At 35.2% G+C, this 19,465-nt stretch overlaps 1 protein-coding gene across 2 annotated transcripts; it reads right to left on the bottom strand.

Annotated features, from left to right (window-relative positions):
* Positions 1-12,821: 12,821 nt before the first annotated feature.
* On the bottom strand, positions 12,822-18,720 carry RAD51AP2 (RAD51 associated protein 2). Of its 2 annotated transcripts, XM_035319972.1 has the most exons (3): positions 17,787-18,720; positions 15,805-15,891; positions 12,822-13,223 (listed from the first exon to the last, which is right to left on the bottom strand). In XM_035319972.1, exons 1-3 carry the CDS (start codon positions 18,514-18,516, stop codon positions 13,105-13,107), a joined length of 936 nt encoding a protein of 311 aa, XP_035175863.1. In that variant the 5' UTR covers positions 18,517-18,720; the 3' UTR covers positions 12,822-13,104. The 2 variants fall into 2 exon arrangements, with proteins under 2 accessions (XP_035175863.1, XP_035175862.1); XM_035319971.1 differs by lacking the exon at positions 15,805-15,891 and having other exon boundaries at positions 17,787-18,658.
* Positions 18,721-19,465: the final 745 nt, after the last annotated feature.

Genomic DNA, 19,465 nt, shown 5'->3' on the forward strand with positions numbered 1-19,465 from the left:
AATTTTCTCACTCACAAAATAAAAATCATGGTGCATTTTACCCTCACGTCTTTATTAGATGGTTCAACATTAGTGTTATTTAAGTAGGAAATGCTATTAATACTTTTGTCATGTTTTCAGTATTTTAGTCTTTATATTTTACTTTAAAGAACTAACATTTTACAGTTTAGTCCTGGCTAATGCTTGTTTCTCCTTGTTACAAAATTGGTGACAGTGAAGAGCAGCCAACAAGAAAACATGAGTTATTCTGATTACAGGTCAGTCCTGATCTGGAGTATACAAGCTAAATTATTGTTGCTCTCTTGTCTTCAAACGGCTTGGATTCAGACCCTTTGAGAAGTCAATCAATAGTATCAATCACAACTGGGAATGAATAGCCAAATCAGTTGGTTAATCAAGAAATAGAATTTAAAATTTGTTTTGATGGTCACAGAAAATTGAACAATGCCAAGGAATACTGTAAATTAATATTTCGATGAGTTGCAATCTCGTACCGAAAAATCCATTCTAATTGTTTTATTTTGTTAATTTTAGGGAAAAGAAAGATTGAAATGAAAGTTAGCTTGCCTATGGCATGTAGAGAAAGTGTAGGATTTAGCAGTGTTTTTACATGGAATGTGTTGAAATTGCTGTGCACTTAAAAGCAACAGAAACATTGGAGTCACTGGACAGGTAAGAAAATAACAATCAACATTGACTGTGATGTTATCATCTTTTAAAATGTCTTTTCTATTTTGTTTGTTTGTTTGTTTGGTTGGTTGGTTGTTTTTTTTGTATCCTCATCTCTTGCAACAATTTTAGGTTCTCAATCGTCATAGCATTTTATAGGATCAAAACCAGATTTATTTATATCAAATAAATTGGTATTAGAGTACTGTAATTAAAAATAAAAACAGTCTTCTAGTCTTCTGTAAGATAACATGAATTTATATGAAATTGAAAAAAGATGTCTTAATTGCACCTTAAATTCAAGAACAATTCATTACAGCTGACAAGTGCTACAACTGAGGTGAAACAATTTTGAGAAGATAAAACTGCTGGATGATACCAGTTACCTTCCTCTGCTGAAGGCTGCTGTTATAAACATGTGGGTTCATGTGGTTGAATTTTGTGGAATCGGAGATTTATGAACAAATGAACAATAACAGAATATTCCTCTGTTTTACTGGCTCTCAATGTTATGCAATAAAGGTTCCAAACAGAGTAAGCAACATTACATCAGCCCATACTCATGAAGCACAGCCTTTTGGCTTGAAAGCACAAACAAAATGCATCACAGCTCTCTTTGTCCAAATAATAAATTTCTTAAAAGTACATATTTTTCAGAGGTTTGTGCAAATCTTTTGAGTTTTATACTTGAGGAAAAGTTAGTATGAGGTAGTCTTCTGAAATTTTATTTCCCTGTTATTTATTTTGACCTTTTGCCCTTTTTTCAGATTGTTTATGTTTCCTAGATCTACATCATATAAACTTATCATCTCATTGCTCATAATTTTTGCACAACATTGTTGTTCACAGCAACAATCTTGTAGCTGATGTGAGGAACCAGATAACAGCACAGGGAATTCAGCAGCTTACAAAAACACATTTTAGAGTGCATTTTATGAAAGTGCACTTTGGTGTAGGTTCATGAGATAAAGTTAAGTAAAGGTTATCAATGAAAAGTAAGGTTTCAAATCATATTTGCTTATGCTTTTCTTTAAGGAAGAATGATAATCACCCAGAGTGAAACCTCAGAGGGTGCCCAGCGTTGCCAATGGACGTACAGGAGCATTCTCTGTCTCAGCTGGCTTCAGTGAGAGAGATTGAGAACACCATTATAGATATCTGTTGCCAATAACTTGGTCTTTCATAAACCAAATTTCTTGTCCTTCATAGAAAATAAAATTTTCTGAATCGTCTTAGATTCTACCCAGAGAAATAATCAGGAAAAATATTGATGTTATATGCTTTGCACGACAAATGCATGAGAAAAAAAAATAAGGCAGTGCATCTCCTTCACTTTCTAAGGAAGATCCAATATAGTCCAGACTCTGAAAGTGCTGATATAGGCACACAAGAGTGGCTAGGAAGTACTGGAGAAACCGCAGCTGTTGCTTTTATTGCGATTGAAATCTGGCAGCTATCCTAGAACTGGCTTAGTAAATTGAGAACATGATAGAGAAGGTTACCCATGGTTGATCAGATTGACAGTGGGGAACTTGACAATCAAATCCATTTAATCACAACCTCCATAATAAAGAGAACAGTCTGAGGTATGATGTTCTGTCTGATAAGAAGCGAGTTACACTATCGTTGACAGTTTCCACAAGACCAGTACAAATTCATCACAGCATTCAATAAAGAAACTGTGGATACAAAAGCATTGGATACAGATGCAGGAATATAAATAAATAAATAAATAAATAAAAAGGTAGAGAATCTTGCAAAAAAAGTGAATTGAGAAATAACATCCTTGTGGACAAATATGATAATGTGAAGCAGGAAATACAAGGACAAGAGAAAAGAAGTTGAAGCCATTTCTCTAAATCAATTCTGTATGAATGCAGTGTCAGGGAGAGAGCTTCTAACAGTCTCAGTTTGTGTGGTTTCTTAGAGAGATATAATCTGAAATGCTGAAATTTTTCACCTGATTAAATATGTTGATACAAAGGACCTTTGTTCTTCTCAGCTCATGAGAGCCCTATCTCAGCTCATGAGAGCCAGCAAAAAGGAAAGATGCACTTTTGCTTCAAAACTCTCTTTGACTAGAGGACTTGCACTTCAGCTCTGAGGTTTTTTTTGTCTCTGTGAGAGAATAATGCTTCAGAATGGGATTTATTCAACAGACCATTAGTCATTTTATTCATTCTGAACAGATTAGATGGCCAGATGGTGCTGGAAGAAAGCTGTGCTATGAGCAGTGAACTATTGTTGGCCTTGCCAATGGGTCAGACCCAGATGTATCCTACAGCCAGGGTTGACAAGAGTAACAATCTGGACATTTGACTGCAAAGCAACAAGATCTTAGCATGATGACAACTAGCAGAGGTAGGCCCAGAAGACCGTTTCCAGATTAGTTATACCTAAACTTAACAGCTTTTATTCCTTGTTGTACTATCAGACTGAAAAAGGGAGACATTTTTGTAGAATCTCTGCTGGATGAGGATCTATTGCCAGCTTTTCCAACTGCGATGTACCATTCTGACACCAGAATGAACTCTTTACTAAACACAAGTACTTGGATTCAATTTCTCAATGGAGTGGATTTCAATGAAACTGAGGCTGAGTAGTTTCTAAGTACTGTTTGATATACTTCACCACTTACACTGGTCTAGGAACTGAAATGATGAAAAAGTCAATAAGAATTAAACTTCTGCAAGAATCACAACTCATTACTAATGTCATCATCGCAGAGACTAATCCTCCTTCAAAGAGCTGACACTAACCTGAGACTGAGACGGAGAACAAACTGCCTTGCTATATGCATAGCTCCTGTTCCAAGAAGCACTTCCTCCTCCACAGAGTTCAGATCTCTCCGTGACATATCAATATGAAATCTTGTTTATGCAAAATAAAAATATTTGTAGTAATGTTCAGTGATGCTCCGCAGATAACAATTACTGTGGTGTGCATTTAAGAACCGGGAGCTCAGAACACTATGACCACTGCAGTGACCATTGTGTGTTCTAGCATTAGTTCTAATTCCTTCTTCTGAAGTTCTTCAATCTTTTATAAATGCTTAAATATTCATGAGAGAGATCAGAGTGATATAACAGGTTAAACACTCATGTACTTATTCAGAAGGTGGGACAAGCAGCTGTCAGTTCTTGTTAACGATGATTATACAAAGTAAACTGTCTACAGTTGAATGTCTGAGTACACTCATACACTAATACACCTAAAACATTCACCAAGCAGGCAGAAGTGAAGTGATGTTTCCCAAGACAGGACTTGAACAAAAGCTTCCCACATCAATGTTGTCCAAGTGTCCTGACTCCTCACCAAGGGCAATGCTCCTGGCTGGTGGTGCCTGAAGTTTACTGCGGCATTTCTGTTGTTTACTTTTCTTAGAAATACTTACACTAGAAACAAAATATTATGTTTAAGATTGAGCTAAATGTTTTCTTGGTCCAGAATAAATATTTTTCAGCCTTTCATTCCTATGAGGAAAAAAAAATCTACTCCAATACAGGCATTACTTTTTCATGTTAGGCTCAGTCACCAAACAGAAAACCAGCTATTGCACAGCCTTAAGAGATCACCCTTCTCATAAAGAAACAACATGACATAAATTGTCAGTAATTCACAGAAGCACAGTAAGAACTGCCAAAGTACAGCATGGGACAAGGATGGCAACAAGAGCCCCAGCATTCTGCCATGGATACGCAGTCATAATAGACAGCCTAGCAATGTCAATAGGCTGTGGCAGGGTCGACTTGAAAAGCCACTGGCAGACAAGCACCAACAGCATAGCAATGATAGATGAATGAGCAAAAGCCAACTAAAAAAAATAAAAAAATAAAAAGTATTTTAAACTTAAAAAACAAACAAAACAAAACAGTATAGACAGGAGACAGAGTTTCATGGCAACATGTGAATCAAGAGGGATATTTGTAAGTTCATCACTCCCTGAAATTTCAGATGGCTCAGTGCCAACAAAACAGTGTCAATTGTTATCAAATTGGGAAGCTCAATATTGCCTCCTTGAAACATAAGAATGTCAAACACTGAGTGAATTTGATAGCCCAGAATTACTGATAATAACAAGAAATCTCTGATTATAACAAGAAATTATCTTCAAACTGTCCTGAAGGAATTAGTATTTCTGACTGGCTTTTATCACAGAATTGCCCAGCATTGTCCATCTGCTGTTCTAGGGACTGTCCTGAGTCAAGACAAAACAAACAAACAAAAAAAAAAAAAACTTGTCAAGAGCAAAGCTGTTAATGACTGAGTATACAGGTATTAGGTACAAAGACTGACAGACTCTGATTATCCAGTTTTTGATTGCCCAGGAGTATGTCATACTTCACTGTCTTGCAGACTACTATCACAAGAAGTCCTTAAGAACCGTACCTAGAAATCAGGCTGATTTTGAATATCTTCCAATATTTTCTTTGCAGAAAAAATAGGTTTATGCGAAAAATACTGCTAGTATTATGCCATAAAAAAATCTGGCAATAGTCAAACAACTATTTTTGGCAATAAAAAAGGACATAAAAAGAGGAGTTATTTTTCTTTTTTTTTTTTTTTTTTCTTTCTCTTACCTTAGAAGCTTCAGAAAAAAAAATAAAAATAAAAATAACAGCCTTAATAGAATAAGTGGGACTGCATGAAATATCACTTTAGTTTGGATTATTTTGTGCTATTAATGACATGGTTCATACAGGTAAAGATTCATTTTAGAAATAAAAGCAATTACAAATACAATTCTATGTTCAATATTATTAGTTCAGCATTTTAGAAAACATTAAGATTCCCATAATGAGTCCTAACATTGAACCATTTTTATTTCTTATAAAATCTAATTTCATTAACTTATCTGGGAAATGCAAGAAATCTATTATTCCTTTGTTACTGAATGTGAAAACACATTCAATAGTGTGTAGCTGAAAACTTGTCTGTACATATTCCTGAGGCAAAATGAGATGTAGGTGGAGAACAAGTATAATGAAAGACTTGGTACAAGCTTGGACTGTTGATTTTTTTAGTGCAAATTTTTTTAATAGAAGAGCACAAACATGTATTTTTAAAAGCTGGATGAACAAATAAGAATAGCTCTGGGCAGATCTAATCTGCACAGCTAGCACTTACAGTATGCATTAAAGAATTCAAGCTGACATTGACCTTGGCAGCACTTACAAAGGAAGAATTTTCACAAGGATGAACACATCCTACGCTGTGTCTTTGGTTTTTTGAACAGTCTTGTATCTTTTTCCAATATTAACTATACTTATTTCTCATACCTTCATTCTTTGTACCCTATAATTATTTTCAAGCAATAACATACTAAGTACATGGGGAAAAAAGAACAGTAGTATAGTATAGTATGCAATCATAATTCAAGCCTCCCTCATCTTTTTTAAATGATCCTCTTCTGAAAATGTCAAAACTTTTTTTTTTCTACAGTTTTTCCCCATCCTAAAAGCTATTTTACAGATCTATTGCTAATGACAGTGTTTGTTTTTTTTGTTTGTTTTTGTTTTGTTTTTGTTTTTAAAAAAGTAATAAAATATACATATAAAATAGAAAGATATATGAAAAATGAGCATAGGACTATCCACAAAACTTATTTCATAGGGAGCAAAAGAAGAGTTATGGCACTTTCCTTATGGCACTGGCTCCAAAATCTGTACCATGTTCAAATTCCCTTGATGATCACCCTTCATAGGTTCCTGGAAAGTGAAGATTTCTAACACTATTTTTTTTTATAACTTCTTGTTACAAAGCCAGACAACTTAGAGAAGCCAGCGTTAACACAGGTACACATGAAAGTGGTCAGAGAGGCATACTGCGACAATTCAGCACCTCTCCATTACCAACGGACCTCTTGCAGGGTGAAGGTAGAAGACCATACCAGTAGTTCACCCCAAGGGGAAAGTTATAATGTACTTCTGAAGCACAAGCATATAAGAGATGAACTTTGGCATGCCTGAGCAGGTAAGCCCTGCTATAATGAGGCTAAGAAAGGTCAGCTCTATTTTCTTCCTACCATGACAGAACATCAGTAAGTTCAGGGATGAAAGCAACTAGAGAGCCGGAAGAAAGTAAGGCAAAAAGAAGAATGTAACGGTACCTAGGATAAGGGGCACAATTTGCTGTCTTTATTGACACAGAAGACACAGTTTTTCTCAAGTAAAAGTCTTCCCCATCAAGGTTGGAAGTGGTTGGAATGGATGAGAACAAAACTAAAGATCTGTTTTCAGACATTTATGAGACCACCTTTCCCACGGTCAACTCCTACCTGGTGCATACATATAGCACCTCCTTCCACTTAGGTATCCCTGATCATGCTCCTCCAATACACTAAATAATATTAAATTTGAGAATACTCTTTTGTCTACGGTGTAGATGAAGTGCACACTGGACTATTCACAAATAATTTTTTTTCCTAAGGAAGGAAAGAAGTTTGCTTTCTATGAACAGGTTCTTTTCTTTGTAATTTTGCCTGTAATAAATATCATAACAATAAAGAATAAATAAATTAAGAGTACACAGAGAAACTATAAACATGAACTATAAGATTTTTGGGACATGGACGATACCTTTATTCAAGTTTTACAATAAACAGTGATTTTGTGACCAGATATCCTGGATAATATTGGAATATAAACCTTTGAATAGTAGAATTTCTATGCCAGAAACCATTTTAAGCAGATATCTATTTTACCCTTAGCCACAAATAAGAAATAATAAAAATTTTCCTACTTCTGCCATCAGTTGGCATGTGATTCCCCTAACTTTACTCATTAGTCAATGGAGACACACATTTCAAAAGGCAGTTCAAGACACCTTAGAGCCTTGTAAGGACTGGGGTTTCCCAAGTCAAATCAATCTTTTTCCCATCTATCCACAAATAGCCATAAACTGTATTCAAAGTCATGAAATATATCATTGTCAATATATTGTATTAGAGGCTCCAAAATTCCATTTTTAATGAGAATAGATTCTGATTATACTTTAAAACAAGGTAAGTTTAGATAGATAGATTAGAAAGATAGATAGATAGATAGATAGATAGATAGATAGATAGATAGATAGATAGATAGAAGATAGGTAGGTAGGTAAGTAGGTAGGTAGGTAGGTAGATATCCATGCTGGAACATTTATTTTTCAAGTTTCTTTGGCAAGCTTTGTGTATTTTTGCATATTTAAGATTTGATAGAAAGTATTTTAACAAAGAATAGGTCTAGGCATCTTAGTGCATATACTGAATAATCATTTGTATTGAATTTTCATTATGGCTTCTGGCTAAAAATACATTTTTTTAATTCAAGGGGTCTTGTGGAGGGAAGATGCTAAATTACAAAATGGGACACTTCTTTTAAGCTATCAACACAGTCTCTTCTATCACAGCATTGACTCAGATCAAATATCAAATGGTAGCATATATTTTATAAAATATCTGACTCTTTACTTTGGTTATTTTATAAAATCACGATGAACTAATTTTGCTTAAGAAATTAATCATGACATGTAAATGTTAAATTGCTGCATTTCATAAAAACAGCTGTCACACTTCCATTTATCACCTGGACAACAGACACATGTTGAAAACAGTGTGGAAACCTGTCCTCATTCAGGCTTAACAGAAATGATATTGAATAAAATAACTTTTAATTTGCCCAGGTAGTTTTAAATTGTATTTTGAGCTTATCTAACACTGTCTCGAAATGGTTCAGCAAGGAACATGGTAGGTAAAGAGTGTGGCCTGACTAGGGAACAGTGTCAGGTATGTTCTCTAATGGTGTGTGAAAATGACATGTTGGGATGTCCGTGTTGGGAGCAGAGTGTTAAGGTCAAAATTGGATGTGAATTTTAAGAGCAGAAGTTGAGCATATTCTTAACCACATGAAGCTTCTTGGTACTGAAAGTTCACAATATGCCCTGGCACCATCTTGCTTGATGGAGAACCTTTTAGTAAATGTAGTCACTCCAGCCCTTTCTCCAATTCATTCTGTCAGAAGTCTGTTATTTATTTTTTTTTTTTTCAGAAACTGTCTTGCCAATTTGTTGTCTTGCCAGTGGGAGAAGGAGCAGGGCTTCATCATGGGTCTCAGTTCAATTCCCTGAAAGAGACAGTAGTTATACTTAATATAGAGCTGTTGTTATAAAGCTAGATTTTATGTATTGCATTTGTTCACCTACTAACCACCCACATTTGTCCAAAATAGCCTGAGAAAAGCAGTGTGAGCTTTTCATCCAGTCGTTCAGAGGCAGACAAAAAAAAAAGAAAAAAAAAAAAAAAAAAAGACCTTCAATTACTATTTATTAAAAAAATCACATTATTGATACATATAACAGAATTCAAATTCATTAGGCTATAATTGAATCATTTCTGTATTAAATAAGCCATAGATATATTCATTGGTATAGCAGCTGATAAAAAATTGTTCAAAAAATATATTTAGGCTTTTATGCATTATTATTAAAATATAAAGGTACTTCAACACCTGCATTTCTGTTAGAGTCAGCATTATTAACTGAGCTAAATTAATTCAAAAAATATCACCAGATACTGTTTCCGCAATGAAAAAATAAATAAATAAATAAAATCAGAGTCTATACACATTGCTTTAATAAAATATGCAAAGACATATGGTAGCATCTTCTCTTGGCATTTATCTGCACAGCTTCAGTGAAGTCAATGGAACAAGGCCAATTCATATAGCTGATTTACACAGCTGAACACTTGCATCCTTCTATCCAGTGTAACAAGGTACCTGAGCTTTTTCTAATTGATGGTGAATAGGGAAGATAGAGCTGGCAGAAGGCCAGTCTGGCATTCCCAGCGCCAACCCTTCCTCTGTTATTTAAGATGAGGGCATGCTCCTAGCAGCTATCTCCAGCTGAATGATCAACAAACCATAAAGATTACATAATGTCTCAGCTGAACTAATCTTTTCAATTGTCTGCATGGTCCAATTTTTGTCCTTTTCTTGGTTGATTTGTGGGTTTATTTGGTGGTTGGATGGTCTTTAAGTTTGAGAATGCATTTTTATATTTCCAATACATTTTCCAGTATACTTTGGTACATTCTTGCTAAAACTTTACACTGTTAAACACAACAAAGTTTGCTGCTGAGTATAAATTCAGTGAACTAGGATTTTGTCTCGTGCTCTGAAACAAGTTCTACACACAAGAGAATTCTGGTATTTTCCTATGAAAGCATCAAGTAAAGAGATATCATGCAAAAAACATTGCAAGATTCATTGATTTAAAAGTATGCATATTTCTGACTTCTAAATACTGTATGTAATATAGATATAAGTATACAATTATTATTGGTATTTATATTATTGGTATAATAATTATATTGTATATAATGCTACCTAACATTTGGATATTTTAACAACATTTTTAGGTATTTCTAACTTGTATCAGGGTTATTCTACCTTTTTACCAGATAATAAAGCTCTTCTGTGCAAGTGTGAGGTGTAGGGTGAGTAACAACAAAGATAGAGGCTTTTCCAAAGAAATCAGATAATGTGTTGTAAATACAAAAATATCACTTACAAATTGTAAGAAATCCTCCTATTGCCAACATCGACCTTTATGAATCTGAGGTAAAAAGTCACTCCTGAAAGCTAATTCATGTTGGAAAACACTCAAGGGACTGCTTGCCCGACTGTGTGGACAAAAGTTGAGGGGAGACATTCAGATTCCTATGGACCCTTTCTCAAGCCAGATACATAGTGAAAAAAATGTTAGCTACAGAATTTTGTTCTGTCACTACTTTCTTGTATCCAGTGAAACTTAAGCCAATATTTCTTAGCTGATTAATTACAGGCTCACTTGCACATTCCTCAAGGGAGCTGATTAACCTCCCTGCCTTAGAAGCTGCTTCAAAATTGCTTGGAGTAGATGTAGAGGCAACCATGGCAAGAGCAAGGTATCAGTGGTTTTCCCACCCAAGATCTTGATAGAGTTGATAGCTGAGCTCCTGCTGTTTGTTCTCTGCCTTGAGGAAAGCTGGATCTTGTCTGACACAGGGAGCTTCTTATGATCTACTCTGTGGTGTCCTTATGGAGGTGCTGCTGCAGACAGCTGCCTTTCAACACATGGAAAATTACTGCAGGATTTTCAACACCATTATGAAAATCCTGTGTGTTCTCTGTGGCTTGATCCAACTGCTAGCAGCAAGAAACACCAACAATCACCTAAATTCTTCACTTGGGCTGGATTTTGTATAATGAGTAAAAGACAAAATCATGCATTTACAAAGGTGGATGTCAGGTCATCATTGGCTATACTGACATGACTGAGTATGACTTTTGGCTGTATGGTTCAATACCTACAAGCAGTCAATAAATGCAGAGTCATGTCATATGAGTATGCCTATTTCTAAGCTTATCTGACACTTTAGGGTGCAAAAAAATAAGCTTGGGTCTATGGTTGGTTGCTACGATTACCTCTTAATATATTACCTTCAGAGTCCATTAATTTGGGTTTGCCAGTATTATATTTAATTTGTTTTCTAATTGCCCTTTTGCTTAGCCCTTTTAAACTTTTGCATAACATAGGACTACTGCTAAAGAAAGAACTTTTTTTTTTTTTTTTTTTTTTTTTTTTCTTGTGAGCTCCAGAAATATGCTTTGCAGTAGTAGGGAAAGCCTTAGAACTGCATCATCAAATTTTTAATATTTTTAAAAATTTAATTGGCTTAAGAGCCAGTTACAGACAGATTGAAAAGGAGCCCCCAGTGGAGCAGGTGGATGTGGCCTGGAGGCCTGGAGGAGGATGAGGCCCATGGAGAGCCCCCACAGGAGCAGGTCCTGGGCCGGAGCTGCAGCCTGTGGAGAGGAGCCCAGGCAGGAGCAGGGGGTCTGGGGGGAGCTGCCGCCCGTGGGGGACCTGTGCTGGAGCAGTTTGCTCCTGGGGGATGGACCCCATGGTACAGAGCCATGTGGGAGCAGTTCTTGAGGAGCTGCTGCCTGTGGGCAGCCCCCGCAGGCTCAGTTTGGGAAGGACGGCATCCCGTGGGAGGGACCCCACGTGGAGAGAGGGACCGTGAGGGAGCGGTGGAGACAAAGTGTTTGGGACTGACCACAACCCCTCATCCCTGTTTTCCTGAGTTGCTTGAGGGAAAGAGGTAGAAGAGGGTGGATGGAGGGAAGCTGTTTTTAATTTGCTTTTAGTTCTCGGTACTCTAGTCTGATATTAGTAGGTAATAGATTAGATTAATCTCCCTTATGCTGAGTCTGTTTTGCTCTTGATGGTACTTGTTGAGTGATCTCCCTGTCATCAATCCATGAGTCTTTTTTCACCATATTTTCTCCCCATGTTCTTTTGAGGGCAGTGAGTCTGAGAGCAGCATGGTGGAGCAGCATGATTTCACACGTAGCCACAGGTGTAAAAACACTACAGTAAATTTTACTGTATAAAATTATTTTTTTGAGCAGGTAAATGCCACTTACTATGTCTTTTGGACAACGTGTGGTCCACAGATAGCAATTTAGAATCCCTTGTTTTAGATCCAGCTGTTCCCAGAAACAAATGTTTGTCTGATATTTTTACTATTTCATAGGAGAATAGAAATATAACCTGAATTATAACCATTTTCTTAAAAGTTATTACCTCAGTAATTTATCTCAACATTGTGTACTAATTTTCTTTTTCTTATTTAGGTCCCCCAGGATCAGCATCCTGGTAATATATACTGTAAGGCATATTCTGAGGTTCCATCTAATTAGATTCAACTGTGTAGTGATTTATTCTTTGCACTATTATTCTAATTTCCATAGACCCAATAGAATTCTACAGATTCTGTAGAATAATTGATTTATGGATGTGTTTCCCCTATCAATTCAGCTTGCTCAGGTTTCCTCCTGTCAGCTGCTACAAAGCATTAATATGTACTGGGGTTTATCATCATTCTTTCACTGCAATTGAAGTTTTCTTTGTCTAATGGGACAAGTGCATGGTACTGAAAATAAGTCAGAGGAAACAAAGCCTAAAACATAACCTTCCTGTTTAGTAATTTAAATGTATCTTCCTGGAATTCTCCCATACACCTCTGTAAACATTTGTAACATTTCCCTTTAAAATACTAAATGACTTTTAAAGCTATATAATCATACATATATAAACATTCCAATAGATGACAAATACATGTCACTTTTTATTAATATCACATAAACTTTAAAACATTCCCATCTTTCCATTAACATTTCTACTAGTAAACATTAATCATAAATCCCTTTGCTATCAAATACTCACAGGAGTATTCCTAAATAAATCATGAACAAGTACTTGATATTAATACCAAAAAAAAAAAAAAACAAAAAAAAAACCATAAGGCAAAAAGATCAAACTATCAACATAGCAGCTTAGCATAAAAACATTTCAACAGCTTTCAGGCAGAGTGTTTCCATGTGAATACTCGTAAGAGAACCCAGTAAGTTATTTCAGATAAGGATGAAGCTTCTGGGGTCTAGCTTTTCTTGACAGACCAATCCTGATGGGGCCCTTGCATGTTTTAAGAGGCTGTACTCTTGCAACTTCACGTGGCAGAAAGTATCCTATATAAAAAAGAGAAATAAAAAGTGAAAGTAAAACCAGAATTCCATATGTTATTCACCAGAAATGCATACATCCAAGATGTATAAATTAGATGAACATTAATTTGCAGCTTCTTGGTCCTGTCACATCTCCATTTTATTCAGCTGTATTGTCTAACATATGCTTTTTGGTTGAAATTGAAATCCTAATAGCTCAGTCATGCTCACATTCTTTTTTTAGTTAGAAGGATCCTCAACCTAACATTAAAAAGAAACTTTCCTAATATACTGGCAAGTCACATACTGTCCATAGCAGTTAACATTCTGGGGGAGGGGGGATAAATTGACAGAACAATGCTTTAATACTTACCACTAGTCTGAGGGGTTTAGATGTGCAACTCCAAAATACCATGGGAGTTATTATCACTCCCCTGGTGATAACAATCATAATGACTCTTCTTGTGTCACTTTTTTTTTTTTTTTTTTTCCAACAAGTAGGACAGGAGGATGTTGATTTTCTGTTCTATAGTTTATTAGGTAAGGTATACCCCATGTGGTAACCTGGAGCATGATTCAGTCATGCTTTAGAAGACATTCTGGTTTGCATACAATATATTTAGTGCAGAAGAATGAAAGACCATGACCTTGTAAACTAAAGATTAGGACAATAAAGTATCTGGAAGAAGTAACAATCACACAAGAAGGAAGGTGTCAAATTTCAGGACTTTTTCCAGTTGTATTCCATGCTTCTATGAAAAGAGGAAACAATGAGCAGTTAGCTAGTATATCAAATAGTGAGCCCATCAGACACTTAGGCAGGCACCAAAATTTTAAATAATGGGATGAGGGAAAAAAAAAAAAAAAAAAGTCAATGATGAGGTAGTACTGCCGATATATCTTTTATAAGCCTCGTAAGAGTCAGTTGGAAGAGGAACTGCATGTGCTAAAAGTCAATCAAGTATTATGGGCTTATATGCAGCCAAAAAAGCATGGTAGTTCTGAAACCATGCAGAATTGTAAAACTGCTGATGTGTAAATCTTCTCCCACTCAGGTATCTCCTTCCTCAAACAGTCACAGTTTTGGAGGCAACAGTCACTTCATGTGACCAAACAGCGGGATGTAAACAAAGAACTTACTGCTACCAGAAAAGATCAAACCTATACTTCCTAGTCTCTCTTCTAACTATGGGAGCAATATGCTGGGTTATACCACAGAGCTTTGCCAGCTGAACTTTATAAAGTAAGAAGCTTAGTAGCATCACAGAAAAAGAGTTCTCATAACCAAAATGCATAAACAACTCAAATCATATAGGGAGATACTCAAACGTTCCATACTGTCTATTGACTGATAATGATGAAGATGTGAACATGACATATTTTCAGCTCCTTCCACTGGAAATTTATTAGGTGCCTGTTGATTCTGGCAGGTACTGGAAATAAGGCATAGTGGATTAGAAATGTGCTACTGCTCTAGAAATCCACATGACTGGAAAAGAGGTGATCCAGTCAATTACTGTTAAGGTTTGCTTCCAAACCTTTCTAGAGATGGCAACTTAAAAATGACTAGGAAGTGATGTAGAGGAAGTAGTTGCTAGTAATAGCAAGGGAGAAATTGTATGTTTTTCTCTTCCTCTGGCCTTTTGACTCAAAGCAACAGGGGAAGAAGAAAGAAGACGTTCCAGTTTCAGTCATCTTCTGATCTTTTGCAGGAGTAAGCAAGCTCCAACACCATCTGAACAAAGCTTCTAAGATAAAAAAAAAAAAAAAAAAAAAAAGGAATCATATTCTTTGTAACATTTTGAATTCGGCATATGAAATAGTATCACGTGATATCTTCAGTAAAAAAAGAAAAAAAAAAAAGTGGGAACAAACAAAACGAAACAACAACAACAAAAAACTCAAGATTTTTGGTCTCATTATTTCACAGAATGGCCTGAAAGAAGGAAACAACTTTCTGAATTCTGAGAACAGCAATGCGTGTATCAGTTTAAGATATGAAATAAAAGTGAAAATATCTGTACATAATTTGCCTTACTGAAACAGGAGCTATCTATAGCATTATCCTACAAAGTTTTGACATTTAATTTCAAAATAAACTAATAGTCTTGTTTTACTGAATGTTTCCAAGCATTAGAAAAATCACAAAAAGAGGCTTTTTGAAATGCTAATGGAACATTTACCACATTGCCTATATCTTTCTGAATTTTCTTTCACGAGCTGTCCAACACCACATCTCTTCCAAGTATAGCAAAACATATTCTCATTTGTTTTGGCTGTATCAAAACAACTGAAGCATGAAGATGCTTGTTCCAAATAGCTTAAAAAAAAAAAAAAAAAAAAAAAAGGAAAGGAAAGGAAAGGAAACCTCACATTTTTTTATTTCTTCTCTTTACCCATAGAATAAAATGGCTTAACTGCATGACTTGCTCTGTGACCACAGCCAAAGATAAGACAGCTTTCTAGCAACTTACAATTTCAAGGGAGAGAGAAAGAGAGAGAGAAAAAAAGAAGGAAATAGGAAAGAAACAAATAATAGTATTTCAGAAATTAGTTTATTGGCACTGGCATTTGTGGTATAAATAACAGAAAAAAATATTCTTACCTCCCTCTTTCTGTAAATTATAATTTTGTTCCCTCAAAAGCATGCAGGACAAAAAAGCAGGGTCCCATGCGTATGGCATTTTATAAACTGAATCAAAGTCACCTTAAAGGAGAAGCATGAATACAATATTTAAGATTTTTAACTAAATTTAAAAACTATTTTTGTTTCAACTATTTGTTAATTTTTGGTTCTTAGGGATGTAAGTAAAAAAAATATATGTACATGTCATGGGAAATATTAATGAGGCTACAAAGTCTCACTCCCAGAGGCCTGTCAAAAGCTATCTGTACACCTCATTAACTCTTTGTATACATACAATGATGCAGTCTTTAATCCTGTGGTTACATGTGTTCTCCATGTGGATGTTCTTACTCCAGACTCAGGTAGAGGAGTGATCACTTAGTGAACAATTAATCTGGTATCTTGTTAGGTTTCATTCTCTGGGAAAAGGCATGCAGCTGTAACTTGCAGCACATTATACCACTGAAACCCCACTGAACAGAATTTCCTCTTGGGCTTTTCTGTGACACTCTTCTAATTGTTTCATTCTAATTACCTTCACAAAACCCCTGCGATCTTTGCTTTATAAAATTTAGAGCTGAGTCCCTGAAAAATTGATTTCAGATGCCAAATCTGAAACGGCCATGTTTTTATCTATGAATTTACCAAATTATGCCCAAAGTTTATTTGTTATTGATTTAATTTGCAACTGTGAGAACTCATCACTTTTGCAACCTGAATTTCAAATGCAAAATCTTATAAACATGTTGTTTGAAAATTGAATAATTTACCTATCACATGGGAACTATTTGGAGCTATAAGGTATTGTATTGAACTTTATTCTTTGTTTCCAGAATTATAAGTGAGGTGTATATGCTTCTTTTATTCTGGATGGAAAAAGGTCTTTCAAAATAGGTTGCTATACAAGGAACGAAGTAGGCAAGGAAGTGCTTATAGAAATGCCTTTAGAAAGATTAAATGCAGAATACATTTAGAAACAACTTTCACTTCCTGATTTTGAGATCTTCAGTGCTTCAAAATGCCTTCACCAACACGGCATCAATGGCCCAGAATTAACTGTTAAGGACAAATAGATTAGAGAAATGCTTTATGGGAAATAAGCAAGGATCACCCATGAGAAGTAGTGCCTATGGCTCATGAAAATGCTCAGATATATCTTTATTAATTTTACCTCAGTTAGCGTTAAACTGCCTATCTTACCAAAGTATTTTTTTGTTCAGTAAGTTGAACATATTAATATCAATGGCAGATGCCACACATGTAAATGTTGCAAGACTAGCTTTTATGTATTTCTCGGTCTAAAACAAAACCAAGAGATTTAACAAGTGACTGCCACCACTGATCACCTAATTCCAAACAATATTTTCCTGAATATTCCTCTCCTCTGTTTTGTGAGCATTCTATTCTTCCATTTTCTCAGAGAAAACAGACTTCTGAATATTATGTAAAATTCATTTTGAAAAGGTGAAGTTGATTTCCATAACAGTAAAAAAGATTTCAGTAGAACACATTGGTTGTAAGGGAACAGTCATCTCCTTTATGCATATTGTTTTTATCTATCATGTACTGATTGAGCCTGTTCTCTCTATAAATGTGCATCTTACAGAGTCAATGACATTTTGGGGAATTTTAAGGATTATTATGATGAAGTTTAAGACAAAAGAGATAATCTGTAATGGAATATGCATTAAGGCATATTTAAGGCAGTTTGAGATTGGCTGGCTGAATTCCAAACTACAACTGCTACTACACGGTGTGCAGCAGCAGTACCAGTGTGGTTGTTTTGCATTTGGCTGGCTATTCATAGGGAAGGACCTTTGGTCCTACAAACATTGTAGAATTTGATGAAAACTCAGCTGTTGTTACAGATTTTTTTCAGCTAAGAAATGTACCATTAAAGAAATACAAATATTTGCCTAAAAATTTATATTTGTCTATTGACAGCTAGTACTTGTGCTTACCTTCTGCAATAGGTGAATGTAGCAATTCTTCACTTAGCAGTCTTGAAATGCAATAGTCCTTAGGTGTTTCTTGGTCTTCATTTTCATGTGATATTTTTTCATTAAATGAACTTTCATCGCTGTCAGTTATGTTTTGCCCTTCTATAGTACCACAGACCGGAGAAGAAACACATGTTTTCTTTTCATAAACACTTTCCACATTTTCATCTATTCCCTCAGAATTATTTAATGCACGATAATTGTTATGTGAGTTTGTTTCCACACTAGATAAATTGTTTTCGTTTCCCTTGCTAATTTCATGAAACATATGTAGCTCTTCTAGCACTAAATCAAATTTCCTCTTCAGTTCAAATTCATATGTGATTTTGTTTTCTGAAGGTAAATACTCATCTTTTACATCTTCAAGACATCCATTGTTCATTACAGATAAATGCATTTTTAATTTCTCTTCTGCAGCAATGAATGTTTTAGATTCATCTTCTGAATATGACATAATCAAGTCATTCATTACACTCTCACATTGACTTTCATTAGTTACATGCATTTGTTCATCACTTATCCCTTCCTGTTCTTTTACATATTCACGATGTTGTTTCCAAGTTGCTGCCTCTAAACTGGCAGCCTTATTTGTCTGAGTATGTCCTTGTAAAGAAAAATACACTGTTTCTTTAGCCTGTAATTGGAAGTATAAATCTGTTACAGTAGGACTACCTGTGGATAGATTGTGCATAGTGGCACAATTTTTTTCATACTGGTTTTGTTTGTCTGCACTTAAGCAACTCCTGCAGCATCCATCGTCACTTACTACTCCATCTTTACTGATAAAAGTGCTGCTATGCAGTGGTGAAGTGATAGACTGACAACCACTTAAGGAACTAGCAAATATATTTCCAGAACTTAAATAAGCATTTGGAAAGTCTACTTTTTTTTTTTCATTGGCTAAATATAAGCTGTACGCATCTATTTCTTTGCAATATTCCGGTTTGTTTGTTTGACTGTCTTGTAACAAGAGAGAAATACATTTTTCCATAGTTGTTTTTGACTGTTCAGGTAAAGCTAAAACATCTTCTGATTTATCAGACAAATTATCAATGTTTTCTGACCTACTGATAGTGTTTTCTTCAGTAGCCATTTTTTTGACAGAATTATATTGATCTACAAGCAGGAGCTGGTCAAAGTCTTCAGAATCACTATTAAGGGGAATTTTTTTGTATGTGTCAAAAATCGGAAGAGTTTTTTTAGAAAGAAAATTATGTGAACTTATCTGCAACTTTGGGGATTTAAGATATTCCTGGCTATCTGCTTTTACATAATTAAAGGTACCCAAGTATTTCTTCATCTTATATATAACTCCATTTGTAGACTTTATACAATTACTAAATGCAGTTGTTTCATGTTTTTTATTGTCATTTAAAACAAAAGGTAAAGCTGTAAGTCTTTCTCTATGAAAACAGCTGTTGAACATTTTCTTTGATATGTTCTTTGCCTGTTTTATTGTAGCTACTAATATTTGCTGATTTGAACATTTATTATTTACCTTTTCAAATTTAAGTTGTGAAGAGGCAGGAAGGCAACTCAAAAATCTAAGATTTGCTCTTATCAGATACTGTATTTTTGTGATTTTGCAGCAAAGTATCTTCTTTAGTGAAGAAAAATCACAATTGCCCTGCAGCAAAATA

This window comes from Oxyura jamaicensis, chromosome 3 (genome assembly GCF_011077185.1).
Source record: "Oxyura jamaicensis isolate SHBP4307 breed ruddy duck chromosome 3, BPBGC_Ojam_1.0, whole genome shotgun sequence".
Taxonomy (NCBI): Eukaryota; Metazoa; Chordata; class Aves; order Anseriformes; family Anatidae; genus Oxyura; species Oxyura jamaicensis.

Excerpts from the sequence above, each read along its gene's own strand:
- RAD51AP2 (XM_035319972.1), bottom strand. The coding sequence starts at position 18,516 with ATGCACAATCTATCCACAGGTAGTCCTACTGTAACAGATTTATACTTC. Across the intron at positions 15,892-17,786 it reads ACATTCACCTATTGCAGAAG|TTTATAAAATGCCATACGCA; the intron begins GTAAGCACAAGT and ends ACTTTGATTCAG. Across the intron at positions 13,224-15,804 it reads TAATTTACAGAAAGAGGGAG|GATACTTTCTGCCACGTGAA; the intron begins GTAAGAATATTT and ends TTTTTTATATAG.